Source organism: Lepidochelys kempii, chromosome 8, assembly GCF_965140285.1.
Source record: "Lepidochelys kempii isolate rLepKem1 chromosome 8, rLepKem1.hap1, whole genome shotgun sequence".
In the NCBI taxonomy this organism is placed as follows: Eukaryota; Metazoa; Chordata; order Testudines; family Cheloniidae; genus Lepidochelys; species Lepidochelys kempii.
The window spans coordinates 44,986,838-45,004,157 of NC_136387.1; the positions used below are offsets into that span (position 1 = coordinate 44,986,838).

At 43.7% G+C, this 17,320-nt stretch overlaps 1 protein-coding gene across 2 annotated transcripts in view; it reads left to right on the forward strand.

Moving 5' to 3' along the window:
- Positions 1 to 1,933: 1,933 nt before the first annotated feature.
- The window catches only part of TADA1 (transcriptional adaptor 1), a 35,956-nt gene continuing 20,569 nt past the window's right edge, over positions 1,934 to 17,320 (forward strand). The window contains exons 1-3 of one of the 2 annotated variants that reach the window (XM_073356307.2): positions 1,934 to 2,199; positions 11,562 to 11,653; positions 12,094 to 12,159. In XM_073356307.2, the coding sequence (XP_073212408.1) occupies positions 2,069 to 2,199; positions 11,562 to 11,653; positions 12,094 to 12,159 (289 nt within the window). In that variant the 5' untranslated portion in view covers positions 1,934 to 2,068. The remainder of the gene's footprint in view (positions 2,200 to 11,561; positions 11,654 to 12,093; positions 12,160 to 17,320) is intronic. The other variant, XM_073356308.2, reaches the window with a different exon arrangement.

A 17,320-nucleotide genomic window follows, 5' to 3' on the forward strand; every position in this document is an offset into this window, starting at 1 on the left:
CATATAATGTACTGGTGGCTAGAAAAGAATTTGCAGGATCAGAGCCCAAGCATGTGTGTAATTTTACTCATATGAGCAGGCCCATTGCAGAAATGTGTGTAAAGTTATGCATGTGTGGCTTTAGAACATAAGAATAACCACAGGAGTGGATCAAACCAGTGAATAGCCCAGTATCCAGTCTCTGATAGTGGCCAGTGCCAGATGTTTCAGAGGGAACGAAAAGAACAGGGCAATTTCAAGTGATACATCCCTGTCATTCAGTCCCAGCTTCTGGTAGCTGGAAGTTTAGGGACATCCAGACTATAGGGTTGTGTCCCTGACAATCTTGGATAATAGCCATTGATGGACCTATGCTCCAGGAATTTATCCAATTCTTTATATTTTTAATCCAGTTATACTGTTGGCCTTGACAATATCCCATGGCAATGAGTTCCACAGGTTGACTGTGCATTGTGTGAACTATTTCCTTTTGTTTTAAACCTCCTGCCTACTAATTTCATTGAGTGATTCCTAGTTCTTGTGTTGTGTAGGATGCAAATAACATGTCCTTATTCAGTTTCTCCACACCATTCATGATTTTATAGATTTCTCTCATATCCTCTCTTAGGTCTCCTTTGTAAACTGAACAGTCTGGTCTTTTTAATCTCTCCTCATATGGCAGCCGTTTCATACCCCTAATATTTTTGTTGCCCTTTTCTGAACCTTTTCCAATTCCAATATATCTTTTTTCAGCTGGGGCGACCAGAACTGCATGCAGTATTCAACATATGGCCATACCATGCATTTATATAGTGGCATAATGATATTTTCTGTTTTATTAGCTATCCCTTTCCGAATAGGTATTCTGTTAGCTTTTTTTAGCTGCTGCAGAACATTGAGCAGATGTTTGCAGAGAACTATCCACAATTACTGCCAAGATCTTTTTCTTGAGTGTTAAAGTTAATTTAGACCTCACCCTATTATATGAATAGTGAGGATTATTTGCAGGACTGGGGCCAAAATTAGAAAAATGCAGACTTTAGACTGAAGAGAATTTATGTAAAACGACAAAGGGCTAAATCTAGTCAGCTGCTGAGCACTGAAATCAGGATTTGGGCCCAGGGCTGTTTAAGTATACGCTGGATCATTGTAACAATTTGTGAACAATGATATGAGGCATTAGACAATTTTCTTTTAAACCATAGCTTGCATTCTGCAGCTTCTGAATTTGCACTGGGATTCAAATAAATACCTCATGTGGGCTAAGTCCATCCTATGTGGTGGATGATTTACTCAGACCTACAATGAAGGTTTCTGGGAGAGACGATTTCACACACAGTGAATCCATGAGCCTACTCAGGGCACCCATGCAGTGCAATGCACCTTCTGTGCCCATGAGACTGTGCCGTGAGAGACGACCTCAACCTTCTCTCTCCACACACAGTGCACATGGCCCCTATCTCCCCAAGCACTGGGGGAGGGAGGGGGTAACCATGACTCCTCAAACTCTCCCACCCTCAGGTTGCTGCTTCTTGACTCACAAAACTGATCCCACGTGACCACCTCTATCTTGCCCTGCTAGGGCCCCACAAGCCCTGCATGATACTGACCCACCCACCCCCCGGGCCCACCCCGCAGCGCTGACTGCTGGCGCTCCCCCACCTCTTCCTCTTGGCACCTGGGGAACTGAAGCATCTGACAGGTTTCAGAGTAGCAGCTGTGTTAGTCTGTATTCGCAAAAAGAAAAGGAGTACTTGTGGCACCTTAGAGACTAACCAGTTTATTTGAGCATGAGCGTTCATGAGCTACAGCTCACTTCATCGGATGCGTTCCTTGAAGTGAGCTGTAGCTCAGGAAAGCTTATGCTCAAATAAATTGGTTGGCCTCTAAGGTGCCACAAGTCCTCCTTTTCTTTTTGAAGCATCTGACAGTGACACACTACTCCTCCCACTCGACCACCACTGGCGACGGACGTCACGTGACCGGCCCCGACCTCCTCTAGAAGAAGCGGCGCGGCCGGGAGCTGTGAAACAAATAAGCAGCGGAGGTAGGAGGAGAAGCGACACAGTCGCAGTGCACGAGTTAGTTGATGCTGTGGTTACCGCGTAGAGCGGCGCGGAAGGGCGGCCAGGCGCCGGAGGGAGCCATGGCGACGTACGTGAGCGAGCTGGAGGTGGCCAAGAAGAACCTGAGCGAGGCGCTAGGCGAGAACGTGAAGCAGTGAGTGGGGCCCGCTCCCGGCCACCCTGCGCCCCGCACACGCAGCCCGGCTAGGTCCGCCGAGCCCTGGCCTCGGTTTCTGCCCGGTCCCGGGGGAGCGGGGCCTGCCGCCCGGTGGAGGCCGCTCCTGGGCCGAGGGGCTCAGCCTGGAGCGTGTCCCAGTCGCTGGTCGCCCCGCGGCCTCGACTTTGCCTAGGACAACTGGCAGCCCCCGGCCCGCAGGGGCTGACGTCCTGGCCTGGTGGGGGCGGGGCGGGGCGGGGCGGCGGACACCGGCCTCGCGCTTCGGGCCGCGCGGGCGGGCGAGCGGGGGCGGGAGCCTGCTCATGGGTGCCCGCGCCTCGCCGCGCGGAGGGCGTGGGCCGGCGTTTGGAAGGGAGCGGTGTCTGACAGGGGAACCAACCGCGGGAACCGGCGCCCCGAGGCCCTGTGGCGTCGCCGTCTCGGGCCATTTTGAAATCCCGCCTGGCCGCTCGGTCTGTCAGATCGGCCTAGGCAGTGGCGTGGGGCAGCTCCGCGGCCTGCGCTAGGCGGTCACAGCGCTGCCTCGCAGTCTATTCATCTAAGCAGCATCTCTTCATTCATTGACAGGAAGCTTGAGCTTTGCAGGCCTAGCTTAATAACGGGTCCGGTTCACCCCGTGCTCGGGCCTTTGAGGGGCAGTAAGAGATCAGGGGAAGTGATGAAGTAGCAGCCTCTGTCTCTTCTCCCACCAGCCTGTCCGGTTTAATTCTATCCAGTTAAAACTCTGGATTTAGCAAAAAGCTGGCAAATGTAGCCGGAAGGGACCTGCTGACTCCTGCTGCTCTCTTGTTTACTTTAGATGAACTGGTCTTCATGCAGAGAGGCAAGCTTTTTTCACCCTCTGCGTTTGCACCGAAACATCCTGTTCCACCATGAGAAATTGTAGGCCCACACTTTTAACACACATGGCGCTTAACTAGGTCATTTAAGGTCTGCCTGTTTAATTAAAGATGCCTCCTTTCCCGTCTGCTTAAACTAAACAGCTAGTAAGCAAGATGAGAACTGGTTGTTCTCTTGGTCTTTTACTTAAAGTACATTTAGAAATTTGCAAGGATTCTGTATGAGTAGAATGGACCAGTTAGTTCATGTGCCTTTGCCTATGCTAAACTTAGTGCTATGTAATTGTTTTCCCATTTCCCCCATAATAAACTTAAATAAAAAATTAAAGACTTCTGTTTATAAGCAATATAACAGAAACTGAATTGGTTCAAATGGGTTCTGTCTCTGGTTCTTCCACTGGGTTATTTTGACCCTGGTCAAGTCACTTCACACCTTTGTGCCTTCATTTTCCCATCAGCAAAACGCTGAAAATGATATTTCCGTCCCTCGTAAAGCACTCTGTGAGAGCTAGGTAGTGTTATTAATGGCGGGCATCAACTCTGGATGTTAGAGTGCTGCGGTTTGCTTCTAACACATTTGTTGTTAGATCATGGTGGCAAATAAGAATTTGTTGAAATAGTTCTTAAATGCTTTCACCTACAGGGAAATAATGTCACTCAGAATGAATGATCATAATCACTAATTTCAGTTCATGGTTCATGTTTGGCCTGAGTCTCAGAAGCTGGCATTGCTCTAGCGCATGAAAGCTTGGGCTATCAAAGGGGGAGCATAGCGCAGATGAGGGACGTGTCTGATGGAGATTCAGGGAGAAAGTGTTAATGGTCATACTATAGCATTGAAAGGTTAACACCAGTATTAACCAGAAGCTGGTATCAAAGATGGGAGCAGGGGGATGAGGTGTAGGTGTACCTGTACAATCTAGAGTAGTGCTATTCAAAGTGGTGGTCCCTGGACCAGTGCCGGTCTGCGAGCCATCGGCTGCCGGTCCGCGTGCACATTGGGGGAAAAAAAAATGGCCGGTCCCACACATCCGATAGCTTGAGAAGCACTGATCTAGAGAACACAGAAGCACAGTTCTCATCATCCATCTTCAGATGCTCCATCTTCTGTGCTACTTGGCATGTTATAAACCCTAATGCCATATCTTTTGCCTCCTCTAGATGCTAGAAGGGGGAAAGCAGTTTTTTTTCTTCTACCTTTCATCCTATGTCACAGGCACCTGACTTTGAAGGCAGGTATCTGCTACTCTAAATCTCAGTTTTGAGGGCATCTTGCCTTATGGATAACTCCAGTGCTTGTCTCTTCTGTGAGTCAAACTGACCCTAGTTTTGTCAATTTCATTCTATTGCTGTTCTGGGGTGCTATGGGCAGCAGCATAGGTAGTAGACTGTCTGCAGACTCAGGGTGACAACTCATTCTATTATATTATGTTTATCTTCATAACCTCAACTTATAAGAAGTGGGTTTCAGCCATTAAGGTTCTATTTTTCTGCATTTTAGAGCAGAGATCAGTATAATTAACTCCATTTTATAGTGGGGGAAACTGGGCACAGACCTGTGAAGTGACTTGCTCATTCACCCAGCTGACCATTGGGAGAGCTGGGAATAGAACTAGGTCTCCTGGGTCCTAGTCCAATGCACTCTACCAGTAAGCCACATTGTATCCCTTAGTTAGTGGAGCACAGCTGTTTCTCATCCCCTCTTGTCAGGAAAAGCTTCCTATTCATCAGGGTTTTTCAAATCCCGTTGATCTAACAGTGGCCAATTCTGTTATATATTCATTTGATGAGTCGATTGTTTACCAGAGCACTTTTCCTTTTCCCTCAAATGTGCCTTTAAAGTTTACATCATTCACCACAATGTTTTAGTTTGAATTGAGCATGGGAAAAAGGAGAAATGTTTTTAAAATGATTTATGATCGTAACTATGACTGGGAGATATGATCACCTTAAGGACTCTATGCTTTTTGGCCCACCTCTCTGCTTATTTCCTGTCCACCAAACTGCCTGGGATGAAACACATGAAATGGGATGTATGCTGCTCTGCAGTGTCTGCTCTGCAAAAAATCTATCCATTTAACGGAAGGATATAGGCAGGGGTGGGGGGGGGGAAGGATCTGGAAACAGCCACAGGAAGTGTTTGTCTCCCCTCTCCTATGTAGATTTAAAAAACAATAGGTTTGATTCAACAGTATTTGAAAACACAGACATCTCATTCCTTTCCTCCCCCCCCCCCCACACTTATTGTTGCTGAAACAGCATTAACTATCCTGGCATTCCCTGTGCTTATCAGCAGAGTCACAAAGTATAATTGCTGTCATGGTGACTGAATCATTTAGGAACAGGAGTAGGGATCTGTGGGGTTAGGGGAGGATAGTAAGGCGCTACACATGCATGCTGTAATAATGTTGGTGGTGGGATGGAGGCCTACTCTGCTTCCCTCTGCATCTTTATCTGAGAGGGAAACAGAGGTTTAAGGCAGTACTAGGACTCTAAAAAGTAAGTAAATGCCTATATTTCTCTGCTTTATATTTGGATAGTCAGCTGGCTTGATCAGATGCTATACTCCCTTCTCCCATCCTCTTCTTCCACTAAGGAGATGTTTTGGCTCTGTCTTGGAATCTCTGAACAGCCCTTAAGATTAAGTTGATGTGACAGCAAGGTGGAAACCTTTCCTGGCCTTCAAAAACCATGCATTAATTGACACAATGAATGTGACCTACATGCCCTTTTAAATTGAATGTTTTATTATCCTGAACAAATGTACTGTCTGCTATTAAATCCATTTGTTGTCCCTGCCAGAGTAAAATCTGCTGGCTGTGGTCCAGATTTATTACTAAGTTTCTGGCACTAAGCCATGTTTACAAATAGCAGGGCTCATGATTTGTAGATTTCTGAATTGCCTGAGTGTTTACCCAACATACAGGTTTTAACCTTCAATGCTGAAACTAGTGGAAAAGTCTTCTGAATTTTAAATGCCTTCTCTTTGAAGAGAACCACCATTCCAGTGAATGAGAAACTTTAAAGAAATATAGAAACTAGTGGAGGTACCTGTCAAGGAATGTGTATTAAGAATGCGCACAGATGTTAAGAGCTCTTGGTGCTGTAGCTAAGTATTATTGAGATCCTATGTAAAATATAAACTCTGATCTCAAATATGAACAAATTACCTTCCTAATGGTGCTACTCTCACCACCTAGTATTCTAGGAGTACATTTGTATGACTGTTATATTCAGCAGTAGCATGTTAATATATAGGATTCTTTGCATTAATGTATTTGTGCTTCCTCTGTTGGCTTTGCTGCTGCATAACTACATTCAGGACTGACTTGTCATTAAATCATTGTGCTAATGAGTGATTGACATTAGTACAAGTGTTTGGTGGCATGTATAAATGTTTGCAAAGGGCAAAATGGATAATTCGGAGGAAAACAGTTTTCCTACCTGTTTTTAAAAGTTTCTACTCCCATTTTCCAGTCAGCACAAACCGGCCCTTAAATGGATTCAAATAACATAATCTTGAAACAACTTGACGTTATTAATGACGAAACAAAGAAAAACCTGTAGTATGGGTAGCCTTACGGGTATTTGGAAGCCATTCGCCTTCTATAAAAAGTGTGTGTGGTGGTGGTGGGGTGTTCAAGGTTTTCTGATAAATTTGAAGCCTGCAAGTGAAAAACATGGCTGAAACGCAACAAAGAGACCTTGGACTCATTGTGGATAGTTCTCTGAAAACATTTGCTCAATGTGCAGTGGCAGGCAAAAAAGCTAACAATGTTAGGAACCACAAGGAAAGGGATAGCTAATAAAACAGAAAATATCATAATGCCACAATATAACTCTATGGATTACTATGTGCAGTTCTGGTTGCCCCATTGCAAAAAAGATGTATTTAGAATTGGAGAACAGAGAAGGGCAACAGAAATAATTAGGGATCTGGAACAGTTTCCATGTGGGGAGAGATTTAAAAGACAGGGATTATTCAGTTTAGTCATCTCTTTTCCAAGGTGGCGGGGGAGTTACGATTGGTATGGAGAAAGTGAATAGGGGAGTCTTATTTACCCCTTGACATAACAGAAGAAGTAGGGGTCACCCAAAGAAATTAATAGGCAGTAGGTTTAAAACCAACATAAGGAAGCACTACTTCACACAGTGCATAGTCAACTGGTGAGGCTCATTGTCAGGGGATGTTGTGAAGGCCAAAATTATAATGGGGTTCAAAAAAGAATTAAAGAAGTTCCTGGAGGATAGGTCCATCAATGGCTATTAGCCAACATAGTCAGGGTTGCAATCCTGTGCTCTGGGTATCCCTAAACCTCTGACTGCCAGAAGCTGGGGCTGGAAGATGGATGATTTACTATAAATTGCACTGTTCTGTTCATTCACTCTGAAGCATCTGGCACCGGCACTATCAGAAGATGGGGATCCTTGGCTAGATGGACTATTGACCTGACCCAGTATGGCCATTTGTATGTTCTTAACTCAACTACACCTAAATTTATAGACTTTAAGGCCAGAAGGGACCATCATGATCATCTAGTCTGAACTTCTGCACATCACAGGCCACAGAACCTCATCCATCCACTCTTGTAATCAGCCCATAACCTCTGGCTGAGTTACTGAAGTCCTCAAATCTTGATTTAAAGACTTCAAATTAGAGAATCCACCATTTTTCTAGTTCAAACTGGCAGGAGACCCATACGCCACACAACAGAGAAAGGTGAAAAACCCCCAAGTTCTCTGCCAACCTGTCCGGGGGGTGGGGGTGGGGATTTCTTCCCAACCCCAAATATGGTGACTAGTGAGACTGATTATGTGGGTGAGACCCACTAGGCAGACACCTGGGAAAGAATTCTGTGTAGCAACTCAGAGTCCTCCCCATCTAATGTTCCATCTCTGGACATTGGAGATGTTTGCTAAAAGCAGTTGTGGGTGGGCCATATGCTGTTTTAGGAAACCTCGTCACACCATTCCCTCTATAAACTTATCAAGCTGAGTCTTGAAACAAGTTAAGTTTTTTTTGTCCCCACTACTTCTCTTAGAAGGCTGTTCCAGAACTTCACTCCTCTGATGGTTAGAAAGCTTTGTCAAATTTCTAGCATCATCTTATTGATGGCTGGTTGATACCTATTTGTTCTTGTGCCAACATTGGCAACTAACTTAAATAACTCCTCTCCTTCCCTGGTGTTTATCCCTCAGATGTATTTATAGTAGGGCTGTCAATTAATTGCAGTTAACTCACACGATTAACCCCAAAAAATTAATCATGGTTAATTGCCGTTTTAATCACACTGTTAAACAATAGAATACCAATTGAAATTTATTAAATATTTTCGTATGTTTTTCTACATTTTCAAATATATTGATTTCTGTTGCAACACAGAATACCAAGTGTCCAGTGCTAATGTTACATTATTTTTTATTACAAATATTTACATTGTAAAAATGATAAAAGAAATACTATTTTTCAATTCACCTTATACAAGTACTGGTGTGCAATCTCTTTATTGTGAAAGTGCAACTTACAAATGTAGGGTTTTTTTTTAATTTTTTTGTTATATAACTGTACTCCAAAATAAAACAAAGTAAAACTTTAGCGCCTACAAGTCCACTCAGTCCTACTTCTTATTCAGCCAGTCACGAAGAGAAACAAGTTTGTTTACATTTACGAGGGATAATGCTGCTGGCTTCTTATTTACAATGTCACCTGAAAGTGAGAACAGCCATTCGCATGGTACTTTTGTAGCTGGCATTGCAAGGTGTTTACATGCCAGATATGCTAAACATTCGTATGTCCCTTCATCTTCAACCACCATTCCAGAGGACATGCATCTATGCTGATGACAATCCAAAGCAGTGCACACCGACGTATGTTCACTTTCATCATCTGAGTGAGATGCTACCAGCAGAAGGTTGATTTTCTTTTTTGGTGGTTTGGGTTCTGTAGTTTCTGCATCAGAGTGTAGTTCTTTTAAGAAGATGAAGGGACATATGAATCTTTAGCAAATCTGGCGTGTAAATATCTTGCAACGCCGGCTACAACAGTGCCATGCGAACACCTCTTCTCACTTTCAGGTGACATTGTAAACAAGAAGCGGGCGGCATTATCTCCTGCAAATGTAAACAAACTTGTTTTGTCTGAGCGATTGGCTGAACTAGTAGTAGGACTGAGTGGACTTTTAGGCTCTAAAATTTTACATTGTTTTGTTTTTGAGTGCAGTTATTTTTTTGTACGTAAGTCTACATTTGTAAGTTCAATTTTTATGATAGAGGTTGCATTACAGTACTTGTATTAGGTGAATTGAAAAATACTATTTCTTTTTTAGAGCACAAATATTTGTATTAAAAATAAATATAAAGTGAGCACTGTACACTTTGTATTCTGTGTTGTAACTGAAATCAATATATTTGAAAATGTAGAAAACATCAAAAATATTTAAATGGTATTCTGTTACTGTTTCATCACGCGTTTAATCGCTTGGCAGCCCTAATTTATAGAGAGCAATCCTATTTTCTCCCCCCCTTTTGTCAAGCCAGGCCTTAAAAACCTCTAAGGATGGAGATTCTACCACCTCTCTTGGTAACCCATTCCAGTGCTTCACCACCCTACTAGTGAAATAATATTTCCTAATATCCAACCTAGATATCCCCCACTGCAACTTGAGACCATTGCTTCTTGTCCTGTCATATGCCACCACTGAGAACAGCCTAGCTCCATTCTCTTTGGACCCCACCTTCAGGTAGTTGAAAGCTGCTATCATATCCCCCCTCACTCTGCTCTTTTGCAGACTAAATAAGCCCAGTTCCCTCAGTTTCTCTTCCTAAGTCATGTGCCCCAGCTCCCTAATCATTTTCATTTCCCTCCTCTGGACTTTTTCCAATTTGCCCACATCCTTTCTGTAGTGGGGGGCTCAAAACTGGACGCAATACTCCAGACGTGGCCTTACCAGTGCCGAAGAGAGGGGAATAATCACTTCCCTCAATCTGCTGGCAATGCTTCTCCTAATGCAGTCCAATATGCCGTTATTCTTCTTGGCAACAAGGGCACACAGTTGACTCATATCCAGCTTCTCATCCACTTGTAATCCCCCGGTCCTTTTCTGCAGAACTGCCGCTTAGCCAGTCGGTCCCCAGCCTGTAGCAGTGCATGGGATTCTTACCATCCTAAGTGCAGGACTCTGCACTTGTCCTTGTTGAACCTCATCAGATTTCTTTTGGCCCAATCCTCCAATTTATCTAGGTCACTCTGGACCCTATCCCTTCCCTCCAGCATATCTACCTCTCCCCACAGTTTAGTGTCATCCACAAACTTGCCGAGGGTGCAGCCCATCCCATCATCCAGATCATTAATGAAGATGTTGAACAAAACCGGCCCCAGGACTGACCCCTTGATACTAGCTGCTAACTAGACATTGAGCAGTTGATCACTACCTGTTGAGCCCGACGATCTAGCCAGCTTTCTATTCACCTTATAGTCCATTCATCCAATCCATAATTCTTTAATTTGCTGGCAAGAATACTATGGAAGACCATATCAGAAGCTTTGCTGAAGTCAAGATCTATCGCGTCCATCGCTTTCCCCATATCCACAGAGCCAGTTTCTGCATCATAGAAGGCAATCGGGTCCTTAAGCCAAGGTCCTTTAAGTTTCTTCTCGTAAGTTAGGTTTTCCTTTCCTCTAATAGTAGGCCTTCTCTGTACCTGTTCCACTTTGAATTAATCTGTCTTAAACATGGGAGACAAATTGCACAAAGTACTCCAGGTGAGGTCTCGCTGCCTTGTATAATGGTAATAACACTACCCTACCTCTACTGGAAATAGCTCGCCTGATCTATGCTAGGATTGCATTATCCTTTTTCACAGCTGCATCACATTGGCAGCTCATAGTCATCTTTGATCAACCAATACATCCAGGTCTTTCTCCATCTCTGTTGCTTCCAACTGATACACCCCCAGCTTATATTAAACATTCTTATTGTTAGTCCCTAAATGCATGACTATTACATTTTATCCCCTAAGAACATAAGAGCGGCCATATTAGGTCAAACCAAAGGTCACGTTGTGAAGGCAAAGTCTATAACAGGGTTCAAAAAAGAATTAAGTTCATGAAGGCTATTAGCCAAAATGGGTAGGGATGGTGTCCCCAGCCTCTGTTTGCCAGAAGCTGGGAATGGGCGACGGGATGGATCACTTGGTGATTATCTGTTCTGTTCATTCCGTTTGGGGCACCTGGCATTGGCCTCTGTTGGAATACCGGATACTAGGCTAGATGGAGCTTTGGTCTGACCCAGTAGGGCCATTCTTATGCAACCCTCTCTGTTTTCACTGAAGTTATACTAAAACATTGTTTCTTATTAGATTTTTCTAATATGATACAAAAAGCTACATGTTGGATCTGAACTACATGACTGTCCATTTAAGAAATGGGAGAAAAGGAATAGATATAGTAGGCAAAGCAATGTTGTTTACAGTGCTTAATGTTCTCTCTCCCATGCACAGATACTGGGCAAACTTGAAACTTTGGTTCAAACAAAAGATCAGTAAAGAAGAGTTTGATCTGGAAGCTCGTAGACTCCTCACCCAAGATAACGGTAAGAGAGTCTCTGGGAGTGTCCCTTTTTCTGTCTTCCCATATTTCTCAAAATACCACATTCTGGGTTAGTTGCTGCTTGCTACACACCGATGCAGCCACATGAAGTGTGACTACATAACTCCCGCTGCTTGTCTAGAACTTGCCTCCTCTCTTGGGCCACATTATCTTACCACTGCTGAGATTAGGAGCTGCAAAGGAGAAGGTTCTTATTTCATAGAGAGGCTAAAAACCTATGTAAAGGATATCAATTGGGAGGTGTATGCAGCCCATGGAATGAATGGGAAGACATGGCTGTGGAAAGTGTAAACAAAATCACTTTATAAGGTAGCTTCAAGTGTCTGCCTTTGGACTTTGCCTGCCATGTTGCTAATGTGAATCTGTCTTCAAGTAACATTTTTCTTTCCTAGCGTCTGTCTGAGTGAACTATCTTTTTTGCAGTCCATTCTCACAATGATTTCCTCCTGGCTATTCTCACCCGATGCCAAATCCTGGTTTCTGCACCAGGTAAGAGAACAAAAAATTAGTGTAGTGTGTTTTTTTTTTTTTTTTTTTTAAATCATACAGCACAACCCTGGGAAGTGTTTGTGTTGGGCTTTGTTTTTAAGTTAAATGCTGTGATTTATTTAGTCTTAAATTGTATGTTGTCTCTTACTATGAACTAGGTGCCGTATGACACAGTGGGGATCCTGACTGAGGCCTTATTACTATTGTAATATAAATCATCTGTAATACAAAATAAGGATTTCATACACTTAACTAGAGACTAGTGCTCTGTATTGCCACGCAAGAGATCAAGGTTTGATTTCTAGTCTCCTGCTTCTTTGACTGTGAGTTCTGTAAGGTGGTGTGCTCTGTGCCCCACCAACCTGCAGGGCTGAGTGAAGGGAGGTTTTGCTCTGTGTTCTCCAGCGATCTGCTTGGCATGATGCGAGAATGATGTTGACAGGTTTTAAAAGGAGACTGAGCCTTTCGTCAGGAAGATGGAAACTCTGAGTCACGGAGGGAGGCAGCACTAGGAGAAAGGTTTCAGAGTGGTGTGTGTGTGTGGTTTCAGAGTAACAGCCGTGTTAGTCTGTATTCGCAAAAAGAAAAGGAGTACATGTGGCACCTTAGAGACTAACCAATTTATCTGAGCATAAGCTTTCGTGAGCTACAGCTCACTTCATCGGATGCATGCTGTGGAAAGTGTAGAAGATTTTTTTATATACACACAAAGCATGAAAAAATACCTCCTCCCACCCACTCTCCTGCTGGTAATAGCTTATCTAAAGTGACCACTCTCCTTACAATGTGTATGATAATCAAGGTGGGCCATTTCCAGCACAAATCCAGGGTTTAACAGGAACGTCGGGGGGGGGGGGGTAGGAAAAAACAAGGGGAAATAGGTTACCTTGCATAATGACTTAGTCACTCCCAGTTTCTATTCAAGCCTAAGTTAATTGTATCCAATTTGCAAATGAATTCCAATTCAACAGTTTCTCGCTGGAGTCTGGATTTGAAGTTTTTTTTGTTTTAATATTGCGACCTTTAGGTCTGAGATCGAGTGACCAGAGAGATTGAAGTGTTCTCCGACTGGTTTATGAATGGTATAATTCTTGACATCTGATTTGTGTCCATTTATTCTTTTACGTAGAGACTGTCCAGTTTGACCAATGTACATGGCAGAGGGGCATTGCTGGCACATGATGGCATATATCACATTGGTGGATGTGCAGGTGAACGAGCCTCTGATAGTGTGGCTGATGTTATTAGGCCCTGTGATGGTGTCCCCTGAATAGATATGTGGGCACAGTTGGCAACGGGCTTTGTTGCAAGGATAGGTTCCTGGGTTAGTGGTTCTGTTGTGTGGTATGTGGTTGCTGGTGAGTATTCACTTCAGGTTGGGGGGCTGTCTGTAGGCAAGGACTGGGCTGTCTCCCAAGATTTGTGAGAGTGTTGGGTCATCCTTCAGGATCGGTTGTAGATCCTTAATGCGTTGGAGAGGTTTTAGTTGGGGGCTGAAGGTGATGGCTAGTGGCGTTCTGTTATTTTCTTTGTTAGGCCTGTCCTGTAGTAGGTGACTTATGGGAACTCTTCTGGCTCTATCAATCTGTTTCTTCACTTCCACAAGTGGGTATTTTAGTTGTAAGAATGCTTGATAGAGATCTTGTAAGTGTTTGTCTCTGTCTGAGGGGTTGGAGCAAATGCGGTTGTATCGCAGAGCTTGGCTGTAGAAGATGGATCGTGTGGTGTGGTCAGGGTGAAAGCTGGAGGCATGTAGGTAGGAATAGCGGTTAGTAGGTTTCCGGTATAGGGTGGTGTTTGTGACCATTGTTTATTAGCACTGTAGTGTCCTGGAAGTGGATCTCTTGTGTGGACTGGTCCAGGCTGAGGTTGATGGTGGGATGGAAATTGTTGAAATCATGGTGGAATTCCTCAAGGGCTTCTTTTCCATGGGTCCAGATGATGAAGATGTCATCAATATAGCGCAAGTAGAGTAGGGGCGTTAGAACAACGCTTCCTCAGCTCTCGTCCCCTAAGTCAGCCATAAAAATGTTGGCATCCTGTGGGGCCATGCGGGTACCCATAGCAGTGCTGTTGATTTGAAGGTATGCATTGTCCCTGAATGTGAAATAGTTATGGGGGAGGACAAAGTCACAAAGTTCAGCCACTAGGTTTGCCATGACATTATTGGGGATACTATTCCTGACAGCTTGTAGTCCATCTTTGTGTGGAATGTTGGTGTAGAGGGCTTCTACGTCCATAGTGGCTAGGATGGTGTTTTCAGGAAGATCACCGATGGATTGTAGTTTCCTCAGGAAGCCAGTGGTGTCTTGAAGATAGCTGGGAGTGCTGGTAGCGTAGGGCCTGAGGAGGGAGTCTACATAGCCAGACAATCCTGCTGTCAGGGTGCCAATGCCTGAGATGATGGGGCGCCCAGGGTGTGTGTGTGTTTTTGTCCTGCCTCCAGAGTAGAGGGGATGACAGGAAGCTCGTAGTTGTAAAGTCTTAATTAAAATGATGCCAATGAATTTAATATACTTCTATTAAGTCCCTGCAGCTATCACATTATGTCTGGTGTTACGCTTGTCTGTGGTGTCTAGTGAGTTTCAGTATTGCTGACACCAGAATGCATCTTGAAAGGATGGACCAGTAACTTTAGTCACAAGACCCTTTGAGTGAAAGTGATTCAAACTGCAAATTAGAATACGAGTTTGAGACTGCTAGAAAGTTCAGAGACCGGCATTTTAGGGTGTTGTGCTGAGCCTGCTGTATTGTTTATGCTGACTGCATAATGCAATCAAACCTGGCTAACCAAACACCAAAAGTTCTCCATGTAACTTCTGCTGCTTCTTGGGTTTTTAACATTGGGATGGCTGCAGCAAATACATTGCACTTGGTTTGTTTTATAATCTAAACTTTCTGAATAAAACCGGACAGACTTAACCACAGCCCGACTATCTTTTAAAAAAGGACAAAGTAGTGAACTGGGACTGGGCAGGTCTGGGTTCCATTTCCCAAGAGTGATACAGATGTTGTCATATGTAACGTTGCTCAGGTAGGGCTCAGGCTCTGGTTGGGAGGGGATCTCCACTCCTGTTTAGGCACCTAAATGAGTGGCCAGATTTTTAACAAGGGTTTGCACAGCACTTGACAGCTCCCACTGAGAACAATAGGAGCTGCTGGGTGCTGAACAAGCACACTTTAAAAATCTGGTCCTTCATTTCTCAGTGCCTCTTATCCCCATTTTACAGCTGGGGAAAACACTTCTCCACCTTGTAGGAGTGATGTGAGGATAAATCCATAAAAAGTTGGGAGGCACTTGGATACTACAGCGACAGGCTGTACCTAGACAGACAAAGCATCACATGAGTACTCTGTATTAATAATTAATTAATGTAGAGCTGCTCACATTCTGTTCCAGATTGCCAATTTCAGGGAAGATTCTTGTTAGACCCCCTGAGAGTACTTAGCTTATGGAAATTGCCTCCTTCAGTGTTTTTGTTCCTAGGAAGACTTTCAAAAACTACTTGTGTTTTTGCTTTCACATGCTTGTGTTTTCTCCCTGGGAGGGAAATCCTACTGAAGTGTACATTCAGTTTATAGTGTCTCTGATCCATCTTGATGAACTAAGCAATTAGTTGTTTTTTAGCTAATCCTGGCTTCTATAGGGCCCCAATTTCTTTTTCAGTAATCTTGGGCTAACAAAGACTTGGAGCTATAGTCATCTACACCTGAGACTGGATAACTTTTTTTTTTTTTTTTTTTTTTATTAATTATTCAGAGGTGGCAACGTGTTTTGGTTTAAGGGCCAACAAGTCTGACAGACAGGGATGGGTTGACCATGTCCCATTTGCCTCCAAAGAAAGGAGGAGAGGTGAAAAGAAGAAATGTGTGAGAAAGAAAGAGATGGGAATAAAGCGACAACTGAAAAGAGAAGAGAGTGATCAGAGAGATTCTCCTAAGCATTTGTCCTTCTCTATTCTGGCCAAGAAAATAAAATGAAAGAAATAAACAGAATGGGTGGGTTCTTTTCTGTAACACATATCTTTGTAGCTTCATCTGTTAGTACATTTCTTTTCCTTTCTCTGCTCTTGCTGCTGTACACTGTGTGTGTGTGTGTGTTGGAAAAGTCTCAAATGCCACCGCCTTCCTTTTGCTGGGGTTTGACTGTACTCTGCCCCTATGGCAAAGCAGTGCAAGCCTGGAGAGAAGCAGCTCTGTTCTCTTTCTCAGCTTGTTGCTTTTGTTAACAAGGCTAGAAGCGCGGCTAGCTCCACAGTGGATCGGTTGTCACAAAACCCTGCCAATGTGACATTGGCAAATCTTGAACTGCACAAGAGTAGTCGTTAAAGTTTCCCATGTGCTAATACTGCTCCCTTCAATGTGTGCAATAAGTATAAACTGTGCTCTAGAAATTAGTAAAATGAACACATGCTGTCACTTATAATGCTACTTCTAAGCACCTCTAGTTATGGAAAGAGATGCAGTTCCTTAATATTACACTAGATGACAACTACCACATATGGCCTGGCTGTGTGGATTTATGCGTGGTAACGCACGTGCTTAAAGGAGCAGTTAATGTTGCTCAAGCCTCCTTGGATCTGCTGATATTGTTGCAAATTTAAAATCTCCAGGCTTAACATTATATTAACCTGTTTGCATAAAACCTGATAAGGGAATGGTGGCAGAAGGGCTTAGTAACAACACATGGAATCATATCGTCTGTCTATGCAGGCAGTACAACTGTACTCATCATCTCGAAGTGCCTTGCGAATTCTAATGAATTTATTTTTAGAGAACTTCTGGCTTTTTCCCTATTCACTAATCTTTTTTTTTTTTTTTAAGTTGTTGGAAAAGGCAGGTTAGAGAGAGAGGTTTTATGCTTCAATCTGACAGCAGGGAGGTCTGGTATTGTTGATTGCTTCCAGGCTTGTGTTCCACACTTGTATCAACCTGCTGAGCAAACTGTCTCCTCTGTCACTTTTGAGGTTCCCAGTTGCTGTGGAATTCTGCTGTCATGACTGAAAAGAGTGAGGGGCAGTCCCACAGCGTAGCTGGGGTTACTTCTATAAAGGCTTTTTTGAGGATAAGAACTGAAATCTTGACCTTGCTGCTGTCTTAAAGTCTGAATTAATGCAAAGAATTAATGCAAAGAATTACGGCTCTGTATGATGTGCTCTTG